At 47.5% G+C, this 14,111-nt stretch overlaps 1 protein-coding gene and 1 long non-coding RNA gene across 3 annotated transcripts; one reads left to right on the top strand and one right to left on the bottom strand.

Moving 5' to 3' along the window:
* Window positions 1-307: 307 nt before the first annotated feature.
* On the bottom strand, window positions 308-11,490 carry LOC147579144 (uncharacterized). Of its 2 annotated transcripts, XR_015253607.1 has the most exons (3): window positions 10,716-11,490; window positions 6,645-6,729; window positions 308-1,849 (listed from the first exon to the last, which is right to left on the bottom strand). It is a non-coding gene; the product is annotated as an uncharacterized LOC147579144 (long non-coding RNA). The 2 variants fall into 2 exon arrangements; XR_015253606.1 differs by lacking the exons at window positions 308-1,849; window positions 10,716-11,490 and adding an exon at window positions 1,924-2,326 and having other exon boundaries at window positions 6,645-8,211.
* On the top strand, window positions 1,379-13,970 carry AAAS (aladin WD repeat nucleoporin). Its single transcript, XM_025930160.2, has 16 exons — window positions 1,379-1,512; window positions 2,156-2,283; window positions 5,129-5,184; window positions 5,478-5,569; window positions 5,758-5,804; window positions 6,063-6,161; window positions 6,475-6,618; window positions 11,675-11,795; window positions 12,139-12,263; window positions 12,454-12,514; window positions 12,634-12,724; window positions 12,928-13,021; window positions 13,104-13,171; window positions 13,313-13,394; window positions 13,507-13,591; window positions 13,710-13,970. The coding sequence occupies exons 1-16, from the start codon at window positions 1,390-1,392 to the stop codon at window positions 13,932-13,934; spliced, it is 1,641 nt and encodes a 546-aa protein (XP_025785945.1). The 5' UTR covers window positions 1,379-1,389; the 3' UTR covers window positions 13,935-13,970.
* The last annotated feature ends 141 nt before the right edge of the window (window positions 13,971-14,111 follow it).

Genomic DNA, 14,111 nt, shown 5'->3' on the forward strand with positions numbered 1-14,111 from the left:
CCAAGGTCACCAAGTTCATGGCAGAGTTATGGCTAATCAAGTGTTTAGTGCTTTATGAATTATTAAATGGCTTCATTTCCATTATTTTGTATGGGAAACAACCATGTGAAATAATGAGGACAGTGCAAAAGTGAGGAAGCTGAGGCTCAAAGAATTCAAAGACTTTTCCAAAGTCACACAGCTGCAAGAAGAGCTCCAATTCTGCATTCTAGCTCCATCCTTTGGAATTAGAATAAAACCAATCTCACTTTTATTCTTTTTAAAAAAGATTTTATTTACTTATTAAATTAAAAAAATATTTATTTGAGAGAGAGAGAGAGAGAGAGAGAGAGAGAGAGAGAGAGAGGCAGGCAGAGTACGAGCGAGGGAGGGGCAGAGGCAGAGGGAGACACAGAATCCAAAGCAGGCTCCAGGCTCTGAGTTGTCAGCACAGAGCCATAGGTGGGTCTCCAACTCACCAACCGTGAGATCATGACCTGAGCTGAAGTGGGACATTTAACCCACTGGGCCACCCAGGCGTCCCAAGATTTTATTTTTTAAGTAAACTCTACACCCGACTTGGGGCCCGAGCTCGCTACCCCAAGGTCGAGTCGCATGCTCCACCAACTGAGCCAGCCAGGCGCCCCTATCTCAATTTTTAGGATGCCTGGTTTTGATATTTTTAGGTCCAATCTCTCTGTGCCTCACTTTCCTCTTGGTGACAGAACAGTACCCACCTCATGGGGTTGTTGTAAAGATTACACAAGCACCTCACTATGTAATACGTGCTCAGGAAAGGTCACGGTTTTCTAATTGTTCTCACTCCGCCCTCCACGCCTAACCCTGGGGACCGGAGGTTTCGGACCTCTCCCTCTCCCTCCCAAGGTCTCCCCTGACTTTACTCCTCGCAGAGGCTTTTCCCTCAGCTTTCTAGCCAGCTGCCCCAGACAGTCCGCATTTTCCTCTGGATGATCCACAGTCCTGGGAGAGTTTAATTAGATACTTCCCTGAACGTGGCTTATTTTGGGCTTTCCGAGCGCTGAGAGGGGGAGTGGGAAACTGTGTCGTGGAGTCTGGAACTGGGAAAAACAGCAGTCTCGCATAAAACAAACTAACAAACACGCACACACAAAACCCGCTCCGACCGTTAACCAGGGGTTGGCCCCGCGACACACCCGCGCCGCTCTCCCTCCCGCCGCCAGGCGGCGCGCCAGGAAGCTCTGGAAGTCGGCCCCGGACTGCGCACGCGTTCGTGTTCTGCCTTACTCTTCCCCTCACTTCCGCTGAATTTTGCATCGCTGTTTGTCCCAGACGGCGACCCGTACGGATCCGAATCTAGCCCGGGAACTAAGAGTTAGAGGAGCGAGATCCGCGAGTTTACCGATTCCGGACGGCCTCGCGACCGGCAAGATGTGCTCCCTGGGGTTGTTCCCTCCGCCGCCGCCTAGGGGTCAAGTCACCCTCTACGAGCACAATAACGAGTTGGTGACAGGCAATAGCTATGAGAGTCCGCCTCCTGACTTCCGGGGCCAGGTGGCCGGGGCGAGGAGGGAAGGGACCTACAGACATGGGGGCGGGGCACGGGGCACGGGGAACCGGAGGCAGCGTAGCGGGGACTGGGTAGCTGTCCTCAGTCCAGCGAACTGGAAACCGCCTGGCCCAGGTTTGAGAATAGAAGGGCTGGAATGTATTTTAGGGCTGGGATTGGAGAGTGAGGGATGTCGAGGAGCTGTGGGGGCAGGCCTAGAGAGGATGGAGAGAATGAGGGAGAACTTAGGGGATGTGAGGGTGCAGGAGAACTACCGAAAAGTTCGGTAGTTCTCTACGCTGCGGAGGCACAACCTGGAGCGTTTTTTTACCCACAGCGTTCCTAGGGAGGAAAAGGGAGAGAAACTGACACTTACTGAGCATTTGCTACTTACGAAAGAGGCTCTGAGTCAGATGTGCTTCACAGATATTATAAGATTTAATAATCACAGCAATCCTATGAAATACTCTAGTTTTCCAGATAAGGGAGCTAAGCTCAGTTTCCTTTTCCCTTTGTATGGGAATGGGAAACAGGTGTTTGGAGCCTCTTACTCTTAGCCCAGCCATGGTTTGGAGATTGACCGGGAGTTCAGCAAAGATCCGGGGGAGAGACTGACTCATTATTACACCACTTATTTCTGGCCTACAGTGGATCAATCTTCCTGTTCTGAACCTGACTAAGGATCCCCTGAAGACCCCTGGGAGGCTGGACCATGGCACAAGAACTGCCTTCATCCACCACCGGGAGCAGGTGTGGAAGAGATGCATCAACATATGGTGAGAGGTGGCGAAGGGTCTCCTGGGCGGTGGTCTGCAGATCCTGAAGAAGATGGGGTCACCGTCCCTCTGCCTTGGGCTGCCAAGCTCTCTCTAGGTTAGGGCTGGATATAATCCATCGTAACAAATTAGCTGCCCTTACTGAGAAACCTGTCAACAGTAGTTCATTTCATCTCCAGTGACTTGCCTTGCTTTCTGATTTGATTAAGTGAGTCTGCTCCCTGCCCCCTCTTCACATCATTACCATTTTCTGAGCTTTTGTCTGAAGCTTAGGTATAGGTATTATGTTGCAGTGAATAAATAATCTCCTATTTAGGTCATTCATTTGGTGCATCTCCCTGTCTGGATTCAGTTCCTGGCTGTATCACTTTTTAGGTGTGTGATGTTGGGCAAGTTACTTAATCACTTGGTCCCTCTCTTTCCTCATCTGTAAAGTGGAACCTATCTTACAAGGTTGTAGTGACAATGAAATGAATTAATGGATGTAAAGCACTTAGAGAACAGTGCCTGGCCCACACACATTAATCCCTTCAAGGGTTAGTTATTATCACTGTCATGTGTAGGATAAATTCCTACAAATCCAGTAGGTGGGTTCAAAGGGAGTGTTCCTTTGTACTCTCACGAGCAGCTGCTGCTTCTCCCCGCCTTTTTCTGTGCCCCCTCTTCCTGATGTCCCTTAAATATTGGTGTCCTGGGCTGGACCTAAAATTGATACTTCATACCGGGTGTTGCCTTGTCTGCCAAACCCCCTCAGTTGGCTCTAACACAGGCTTCAGACACTCGGCATGTTCAAAGCCGATCTCTTCATTTCCTTTTCCAAACCTGCTTCTGCCTTGTGTTTCTCGTCTCAGGGAATGACCTTACTGCTCATTCAGGAGCAAGTGGGTCGAATGTAGGCTCTGGGGCAGACAGACAGGTTGAATCCTGATGCTACTGCTTCCTACCTAGGTCACTGTGACCATATTAACTTTTCAGGCTTCTGTTCTCTCATCTAAAAATGCAGATGTTAACAGTACCGATTTTGTAGGGTTGTGATGGTGGCTGAATTAGATAATGCGTGTGAAGCATCTAGCCCAGCCCCCGACATACTGTAAGCAGTATTAGCTGCTATAAGTATTACATAGGTGTTTCCTTTGCTATTACTCTTACTAATGTCTATAAGCCTTCACATTCTGTTCATTTTACTTCTTCAGCCTCTCAAATCTGTCTGCTTTTCTCCAACCTTATTGGTTCAGAGCACTTTGGCCTTTTTTCCAGATTTGTGAAATAGCCTCTTACCCCATCTCCTTCTCTCTGTTTTTGTCCCCTTCTAATTTGTAGCCAGACTGATCTTTCTTTCTTTCTTTTTTTATGTTTATTTTTGAGAGAGAGAAAGAGAGAGAAAGACAGAGAATGAGTGGGGGAGGGGCAGAGGGAGAGAGGGAGACACAGAATCTGAAGCAGTCTCCTGCTCCGAGCTGTCAGCACAGAGCCCGACACGGGGCTCCAATCCACAAGCTGTGAGATCATGACCTGAGCCAGCGTCGGATGCTCAACCGACTGAACCACTCAGGTGCCCCAGATTGATCTTTCTAAAATGCCAATGTGATCAGTTGATTCCTCTGTTTAAAATCCTTCCATCGTGGGGAGCCTGGCTGGCTCGGTTGGTAGAGCGTGACTCTTGATCTCAGGGTTGTGAGTTCGAGCCTATGTTGTGTGTGGAGATTACTTTAAAAAAAAAAATCTTTTCTTGGTTTTCCATTTGCTGGCTTAGGGCAAGTCTTGATCCCTCGATCTGCTTACAAGGCCCTGAAAGACCTCTGAGCCTTAGTTGTCTTGTTGGTAAAATGAGCAGAATGCCATTTAGATGAATGTGATAATTAAATGAAAGGATTATATATAAAGTACCTAGCACATACTTGGCACTCATTAAAATGTGAGTGCATGTTTTTTTTTTTTTTAAGATTTTATTAAAAAAATTTTTTTTAGGGGCACCTGGGTGGCTCATCTGGTTGAGTGTCCAACTTCGGCTCAGGTCATGATCTCATGTCTCAAGGCTCTGCTGACAGCTCAGAGCCTGGAGTCTGTTTTGGATTCTGTGTCCCTCTCTCGCTGTCCCCCTCCCTTGCTTATGTGCGCGCGTGCGCGCGCTCTCTCTCTCTCTCTCTCTCTCTCTCTCTCTCAAGAAGAATAAATAAAACATTAAAAAAATTAAAAAAATTTTTTTAAATGTTTATTTTTGACAGAGAGAAAGGGAGAGAGCGCAAATGCACAAGCGGGGGAGGGGCAGAGAGAGAGGGAGACAGGTTCCAAAGCTGCCCCCACACGGACAGCAGAGAGCCTGATGTGAGGCTTGAAGCCATGAACCACCAGGTCATGACCTGAGCTGAAGTCAGATGCTTAACCAACTGAGCCACCCAGGCCCTCTTAAGATTTCATTTTTTTTTTTTTTTTCAACGTTTTTTATTTATTTTTGGGACAGAGAGAGACAGAGCACGAACGGGGGAGGGGCAGAGAGAGAGGGAGACACAGAATCGGAAACAGGCTCCAGGCTCCGAGCCATCAGCCCAGAGCCCGATGCGGGGCTCGAACCCACGGACCGCGAGATCGTGACCTGGCTGAAGTCGGACGCTTAACCGACTGCGCCACCCAGGCGCCCCTAAGATTTCATTTTTAAGTAATTTCTACACATGACGCGGGTCCCGAACTCACAGTCGAGAGATCAAGAGTCACACACTCCACTCACTGAGCCAGCCAGGTGCCCCTGAATGCTCTTATTTTTAATGCATGTTTATTGAATGAATATAACTTGTGGAGGGAGACTGAAGGCATCAGAATAATCTGACTCACAGCTTTCTCTCACCAGGCGTGATATGGGCCTTTTTGGGGTGCTGAATGAAATTGCGAACTCGGAGGAAGAGGGTAAGTGTTTTCCCCTCCAGCCTTCTCTAGTTTTATGGTTGGCATCTCCCCTCCTTATTTTTCTTAACTTCTCCCAGCCCATTTCCCTTTAGCCCTGTTTTTCCTTCCGCATTGCTGTGCCTGTGCCGTCTTTTCTCCCCTCTGCCTACCTCACATCCCCCAGAGTGGGTACCCCAAGCATTTGCTGGGTGGAAGGACCTGGGGGATGCTCGTCCTTGCTCATCCTTCATCTTAGGGTACGCATTGAGAGCCCTGTGAATGGTTTAACCAGAGCTGCTTCCTCAACCTCACAGTGTTTGAGTGGGTGAAGACGGCGTCCAGCTGGGCCCTGGCACTCTGTCGATGGGCCTCCTCCCTCCACGGGTCCCTGTTCCCCCACCTGTCCGTAAGTTTGGCTCCCCCCCAACCCCAACCACTCCAGCCACCGCTCCCTCACTCCTGCCCCCTTCCATTTCCCATCCCTTAAGGTCAGGGTGGGGTGGGAGTCTGCAGAGGGTGCGAGCAGTGCAGCTCCCATTGAGGGGATAAACTCCTTGTGTCCCACCACCCCCTCTATCCGCTTTGTCCTTACAGCTCAAGAGTGAAGATCTGATTGCCGAATTTGCCCAAGTCACAAACTGGTGAGTGTACGAGCTCCAGGGCGTTTGCGGGAAGGAAGTCCGGAACCTTGGAACTTCTCTGAGGGAGAGGGTAGTCAAAGCAGAGACCCCTCCCACTGCTTTCCTGACTGTTCCCCACATTCTCCTTCCTCCTACTTCCCGACCAAAGAAATGAAAAGGGAAAAACAATACTGCCCTCCCGGGAAAGGGAATCTGAGCCTCTGGGCTGGGGGACGGGAAGGTGCAGGTTCCCCTTCCTCATGCTCACTCCTGCGCCAGGTCCAGCTGCTGCCTGCGGGTCTTTGCGTGGCACCCCCACACCAACAAGTTTGCGGTGGCCCTGCTCGATGACTCAGTCCGCGTGTATAATGCCAGCAGGTATGTGGCGGGCCCCGACTCTGCAGTCTCCATGTCCATGAGTCATCTCCCTATCCCCGCTAGCCTTGGTTCCAGGGGTCCTGTAGTTCCTGGGCCTGGTCCACAGGACCCCTTCCAGAATCGTGTCAGGGAGGCTTTATAGCTAGACACGTCCTATTTCCGGGTCTAATCTTTATCCTAGCCTTCTGTCTCACAAAACCCCTGGGCTCTGTGTGATCAGCTTTCTTCTCTTGGCTTTCCCTCCTCAACTGAACTCCGGTCCCCTGAGCTATAGTGTCCCTGCTCTGACTCAGCTCCTTAATCTTCCCCACAGCACTATAGTCCCCTCCCTGAAGCACCGGCTGCAGCGAAATGTGGCGGCTCTGGCCTGGAAGCCCCTCAGTGCTTCTGTCTTGGCTGTGGCCTGCCAGACCTGCATTCTCATCTGGACCCTGGACCCCACCTCTTTGTCTACCCGGTGAGTCCCAACAGCCTCTGTCTTACCTTGGCCTGAGGGTTGCGGCCAGGCCAGTGGTGGTGGGTGTTGAGGTCTGGAAGAAGTTCTTTGTCTTCACAGTGCTTCGCAGGGCTGTGGGAGAAGCAGACCTAAGGTCAGCGTCAAGGTGCTGAGAATGCCATAATCTAGAGAAAGGGACGGAACTAGGAACTTCAGGAATTGTGGGGAGTGTGTATCCATGGATCATGGAGTGGAAAGACTTCTTTTTCAGAGGACTGTCTGATGTAGGGTTTAAAGGAAGTGGGGGAGGGAATTAATGTAGACAGAAGTTGAAATCAAGGAAATTTGAAGAAGAGTACCCACGAGAACTAAGTAAATATAAAACCAGAAACTGATTTTTTGAATTATGAATAAAGAAAGAAAACTTTTTGGCCAGCCTTATCAGGGTAAAAGAAAACATCAAAGTATAGTATTTTCAAAGAAGAGATAACAGCAGACATGGAAGAAAATAAAAGAACTGTTAGAGAATATCATATACAAGTTTAGACCAACCAATGAAAATCTAAAGGAAATATTTGATTCTCTAGCAAAATTTAACCAAAGTGGATTGTGTAAGAAATTAAAACAGATGAGTTCTACCACTAAAAAAAAAAATGCCAGGCTACGGGGCTCCTGGGTGGCTCAGTCCGTTGAGTGTCTGACTTTGGCTTAGGTCATGATCTCATGGTTAGTGGGCTTGAGCACCGCGTTGGGCTCTGTGCTGACAGCCTGGAGCCTGCTTCAGATCTGTGTCTCCCTCTCTCTGCCCCTTCCCTCGCTCATGCTCTGTCTCTCTCTCTCTCTCTCAAAAATAAATCAACGTTAAAAAAAAATGCCAGGCAATTTTGCCAATGAGATGGCATTATGAGAGTTTTATGATAATCTGGATGTTGTTTGTTTATTTTTAAAGTAGGCTCCATGCCCAACATAGGGCTTGGACTTTGAGATTGGGGCGTGACCGTGAGATTGAGTCTCATGCTCTACTGACCAAGCCAGCCAGGCACCTTTCCATATTTTTTGAATTAGATCAGATCATCGAAAAATTTGGAAAGCCTCCTGATTTTTTTCCCTTTTAATAAACTTTATTTTGGTATAATTTTAGATGTTTAGAAAAGTTGCAGATAGTACAGAGTCATGGTACACCTGTCACCCAGTTTCCCCCATTGCTAACATCTTACGTTACCATGTTACCTTTGTCAAAACTAAGAAACTGATGTTTGTACATGACTAGCTAAGCTCTGACTTTCTTCAGATTTTACCAGTTTTTCCATTGATGTCCTCTTTCTATCCCAGAATTTATCCTGATTTATTTTTATGAAGCTAAATCCTAAAACTTAAACCTGACAATAAGTAGTATAAGAAAGATATTTGAGCATAGATTCAAAAATCCTAAATAGGGCTGCCTGGGTGGCTTAGTCAGCTGTGTCTGACTTTGGCTCAGGTCATAATCTCCCAGTTCGTGAGGTCGAGCCCCACTTTGCTGAAAGCTCAGAGCCTGGCATCTGCTTCAGATTCTGTGTCCCCCTCTCTCTCTCTGCCCCTCCCCTGCTCACACTCTCTTTTTCTCAAAAATGAATAAACATTTAAGAAAAATATTAAAAATCCTAAAGGAAATATTAGCAAATAGAGTCCAAAAGCATATTTATTTATGTATTTTTTAAGTTTATTAATTTATTTTGAGAGAGTGTGTGCACATGAGTGGGAGAGGGGCGGGGGGGGGGGGAGAGGCCCCAGCAGACTCCACCCTGCCAGAGCAGAGCCTGATGTGGGGCTCGAACTCACCAACCGCAAGATGATGACCTGAGCCAAGACCAAGAGTCAAGTGCTTAACCAACTGAGCCACCCAGGTGCCCCCAAAAGCATATTAAAAAAAATCTTAACCATGTAGAATTTTTCAGAAATTAATATGATTTATTGCACTAGCAAGTTAAAGGAGAAAAATATTTATGTCCATAAATGCTCTTCTTAAAAAGCAGACATTCCAGGTGAAAACAGAAAGTAAAATAGGAATACAAAGAGATGACCTAACATAAAAATTTACTTAGGAGGGAAAAAAAAAAGTATTTACTCAGAATCAGTAGCTCTCGTGTTAGACAGTGAAATAGGAAATATTAAAGGTATTTTCTCCAGTAATGTCAAGATAAAGACAGTTACCATTATCACTGTTATTTTTCTTCTCTTTTTTATTTTTTTAAAGATTTTATTTTTTGGAGGTGCCTGGGTGGCTCAGTTGGTTAAGCGTGTGACGCTTGATTTCGGCTCAGGTCATGATCTTGCAGTTTGTGGATTCAAGCCCTGTGTTGGGCTCTTCACTGACAGCACTGAACCTGCTTGGGATTCTCTCTCTCCCTCTCTCTCAAAATAAAGAAACATTAAAAAAAAAAAACAACAAACATTAAAAAAGATTTAATTCTTTGAAGTAATCTCTGCACCCAAACTGGGACTCAAACTCACAACCTAAAGATCAAGAATCGCACATTCTACCAACTGAGCCAGCCACGCGCCCCTCATTGTCACCATTGTTAATCAACATTATTTTTGGAGATTCTAGTGCGTGCATTAAAACAAAAAAAAATGTGATGTCTTAAAAACGAAGGGAAAATTATTATTCTTTGAAGGTAGGATTTCATACCTAGATAAAACAAGAGACTCAACTAAAAAAACTGTTTGATCTAATACACCTAAATGTAGTAAGGTGACTGGATCCAAGAAACCAAAAACTTAATAGTTTTCTTTTATACCTATAAAAATTATTGAGAAATTGAAGGAGAAAAAATATGCTATTTACAGTACATACACTTACTGAATCGCTAAGAATAAATTATTAAATGTATTTAATCTACTAGACATCTGAAGAAAGTTGTGGAAGAAACTTGAACTAGAGCTGACTAAATGGGGAGACATACTATATGCCCAGAGAGGAAAGTGTAATCACAAAAATACCAAATTAAGTGGACTTGCAACCAGAATTCTTCTGGCTTTTGTTTTTCTGAACTGGGCAAAATGATATTCAGAGTTTTTATTAAAGAATAAATCTGGAAGAATCGCCAAGAAAAGTTTGCAAAGAAAGAATATTGAGGGGAGACTTGCCCTACCCAGTATTAAAATATTTTATGAAGTTACAGTAATGGAAAGTTACCACTGTCTGGATAAACAAACCAGATCAGTGTAACTGAATAACGGAACAGATCTAAGAATATATGAAAATTGAATATATGATAAATTTGGCTTATTATTACAATAAAGAAGTTTAGTGTGTGTGTGTGTGTGTGTGTGTGTGTGTGTTTTAGTAGTTTAGTAGTGTTGGGATAACTGGCTATATCCTTTTGGGAAATCATAAAGGTAGTCTTTGCTTTATACTTTATCTACAAGTAAATTCCAAGCAGACTAAAAAACTAAACATAGAAATAAGGGACTAGAAGAAAATACAGAATATTTCTTATTCAGAATGATATTATTAAAATTAAAATGTTTGATAATATCCAGTACTAGCAAGACCAGGAAAGTGATTACTTTTTTTTTCTCGTGAGAAGACTATATTGTACAAACTTTTCACGAAATAATTTGTTGGTGTATTTATATTTATTTATTTAGTTAATTTTTGAGAGAGACAGAGTGAGCAGGGGAGGGGAGAGAGAATCCCAGGCAGGCTCCACACTCTCAGCAAGGAGCCTGATTTCACAAACTGTGAGATCATGACCTGAGCTGAAACCAAGAGTTGGACACTTAATTGACTAAGCCACCCAGGCGCCCCTATTTTTTAAAAAGTGCCAGCCTTTTTTACCCCCAAATTCTGAACTCATAGTAATGTGAGCATATAAGGATATCGATACAGAGAATTTTTTTGCCGCATTGTTTGTAATAAAACATCACGGGGGTGCCTGGGTGGCTCAGTTGATTAAACGTCCGACTTCGGCTCTGGTCATGATCTCATGGTTCATGAGATTGAGCCCTGTGTCAGTCTCTGTGCTGACGGCATGGAGCTTGGGATTCTCTCTCTCCCTCTCTCTGCCCCTCCCCTGGTCACGTGTGTGCTCTCTTTCTCTCAAAATAAATAAAGAAACTTAAAAAAAACCTACATCGTAAACAATTGTGAAATCTCCATTGGTGGAGGCATGAGTGAATGAATTACAGTTTATCTGTTCAGGGGAACAGAGACAGTGGAGCCACTGAAAAGAATGAGATGGATCTCTGTGAACGGACCTGAAAAGATAACTGACTTATTGTAAAGTTCAAGAATAAGTTGTGTTCTATGATCTAGGATCTCACTGGCACTAGAGGTAGTTACAGTTTTGTGGAAAAGGAAGAGGATGGCATTGATTCAGGTCACAGCCTGCACCCGCCAGGCCAAGTATGTGGTTCTGGATGTACAGAGCTGACGAAGTCACAGCCTCATGGTGGAGGATGACCTCACATGCAGCACCTTTGTGACAAGCAGAAAATAATGCGGGAGCACAGACAGGAAGACTAATTCTGACAAGGAAAGACAGAAAGACAGGGTTTGCAGCACGGGATGAGTTCTGGGGAGCAGCAGCAGATATTTCTGGAAGAGAACTTGGAACCCTGAAGTAGAGTCATAGATGACCCCAGGCCCCAGGCCGGGCGATGCGGCGGGGAGAGGGCTCTGGTCTGGGGCAGAGCGCGGCCTCTCCTCTGCTCAGCACCATCCAGCTTTGCTGGTCAGTTCTTGTCTCCTGGAGGCCCACGATACAAGCTTCCTCTCTTTCATGCACTTTCATCCATGGACCTCATGGTGACGACTCTGCCCGCCCTTCCTTCCTTCCTTCCTTCCTTCCTTCCTTCCTTCCTTCCTTCCTTCCTTCCTTCCTCCCTCCCTCCCTCCCTCCCTCCCTCCCTCCCTCCCTCCTTCCTTCCTTCCTTCCTTCCTTTTTTCTTTCACTTCCCTGACCCTTATTCATGTCTTCTAACTTAGATTTGAGGGGCCATTGGGTTTGGAAGTTTTAGTGGAAGGCAAGGAAGTAGAGTCGGGGGCGTTCCTTTTGTCGCCTTCTGACTTGATACCGTTTCCCCTCGGCAGACCCTCTTCTGGCTGTGCACAAGTGCTCTCTCACCCTGGGCACACACCTGTCACCAGCTTGGCCTGGGCACCCAGTGGGGGACGACTGCTCTCAGCTTCACCTGTGGATGCTGCTATCCTGGTGAGTGGTCCCCACCCATCCTTTGGCCATTTGAGCCCCCTCAGACGTGAGGCAAGAGCATTCTTCTCTGGTGGTGGAAAATATCCTGGGGGCTCCACTGACAGCGTGGAGCCTGCTTGGGATTCTCTCTCCTTTTCTCTCTGCACCCTCCCCTGCTTGCTCTCTGTCTCAAAATAAATAAAGTTCTGCTTGCTATCCCTGTACATATAAACCTATTCTCCTGTTTTAACAGCCCCTCTCTTGCTTCCTCCCCTTTCTGTGTCTTTCTACCTAGAAGAAGGGCAGCCCCCGTGACAGGTTGGGGATGCTGGAGTTCCCTCTCACTCCTGCCCCTTCTGCCTAGGTATGGGATGTCTCAACGGAGACCTGTGCTCCCCTTCCCTGGTTTCGCGGCGGTGGGGTTACCAATCTGTTCTGGTCTCCGGATGGCAGCAAAGTTCTGGCTACCACTCCTTCGGCTGTCTTTCGGTGAGTGGGAGGAGAGCAGGGGAAGGGGTAAGGACAGGAATGACCCAGAGAAAGGCACTTGGCTCCTGGAACTTCCAGCAGGAAGTTCTGTGACCATTCTCTGACCTGGCCCTGAGACCGGCAGAGGGAGGGAAGTACAAGTTTTGGAACCTAGAGGTCCTAAGCTGTGACCTGACTCTTTCTGGTGCAGAGTCTGGGAGGCCCAGATGTGGACGTGCGAGAGGTGGCCTACTCTGTCAGGGCGGTGTCAGGTAAGAGGCGACTGTGATTCAGAGAGCCAGGGAGCAGGTGGGCCCCAGATTGTCCCAGCTTGTCTCCCTTTGTCCCCCTACAGACCAGTGTTCCTCTACCTTTTGTTCCTTGACCCCAGACTGGCTGCTGGAGCCCAGATGGAAACCGACTGCTGTTCACTGTATTGGGGGAACCACTCATTTACTCCTTGTCATTCCCAGAACGTTGCGGTGAGTCAGGGGAAATGGCTCCGGATGCAGAGTATCTGGGGCAGTCAGAGGAAGGCAAGAACCCCCTGGAATATGCTACTCTGAAGGATAAAGGGAAGTAAAACTTGGGAGACTTGAGAGGTGTTGATGCTTACAATAGGTGGGAGGCAGGGGACCAGTGAGAGGCCCTTTCCTGTACTCCAGAGCCTCTGCCCTTCTTGCAGGGGAGGGAAAGGGGCGCGTTGGAGGTGCAAAGTCAGCCACCATTGTGGCGGATCTGTCTGAGACAACAGTACAGACACCAGATGGAGAGGAAAGGTGAGCTGATTGGTGAGGGAGGGGCAGTCAAAAGGTGGAGGGGCCATGCTGAGCCCTCCCAACCTACTGTTCTGACCCATAGACTTGGGGGAGAGGCTCACTCCATGGTCTGGGACCCCAGTGGGGAACGTCTGGCTGTGCTCATGAAAGGTAAGAGTTGGGGAGGAAGGACTTTGTTCGGCTACAGCCATCTTCCATTAATGGAGGGTGTCCATGTCCTGGCTGCAGGTCTCCGCCCTGTCCCGGGATTCTGCCTATAGGGGGCCTTCCTGTCACATCCATTTCTTACAGGAAATCCACGCGTCCAGGATGGTAAACCAGTCATCCTCCTTTTTCGCACTCGAAACAGCCCTGTGTTTGAGCTGCTTCCTTGGTAAGTGCCAGGTAGGCCCATCAGGTCTGGACTCCCCACCAGCTTTCCCACACCGAACCCACATCCTACTCCACTGCCCGGCTCCAGATGCCTGCTCACCTTCTCCCCCTAGTGGCGTTATCCAGGGGGAGCCAGGGGCCCAGGCACAGCTCATCGCTTTCCATCCTTCCTTCAACAAAGGGGCTCTGCTCAGTGTGGTGAGTAGGCCAGGCTACTGGGCTCTTCGGGAGCGGGGTGGAAGAACCAGGGCTTTGGCTGCTGTGTGGCCTTCTTTGGGCCTAGGCTCTGATAGACTTTTTTTGTCCCTCTCTGCAGTGCTGGTCCACAGGCCGAATTGCCCACATCCCTCTGTACTTTGTCAATGCCCAGTTTCCACGTTTCAGCCCAGTGTTTGGCCGAACCCAGGAGCCCCCAGCTGGGGGCGGAGGCTCTATTCATGATCTGCCCCTCTTTACTGAGACATCCCCAATCTCTGCTCCATGGGACCCTCTCCCTGGGCCACCGCCTGCCCAGCCCCACTCCCCTCACTCCCACTTCTAATATTAATAATAAATTCCCTTCTTTGTTTTCCACTCAGTTATGAGACTTTTTTCCAGAGAGTTGCGCTGGGGTTTAGTGAAGAAAAGAAGGTGTGGATTTCGGGTTAAGATGGCTGTGTCACTTTTCATGAAATGGGTCAGATTATTTAACTTTAGGAACTGGGTGGTTTTCAAATGC

The sequence above is a fragment of the Puma concolor genome, chromosome B4 (assembly GCF_028749965.1).
Source record: "Puma concolor isolate L17-30 chromosome B4, mPumCon1.1.hap2, whole genome shotgun sequence".
NCBI classification, from domain to species: Eukaryota; Metazoa; Chordata; class Mammalia; order Carnivora; family Felidae; genus Puma; species Puma concolor.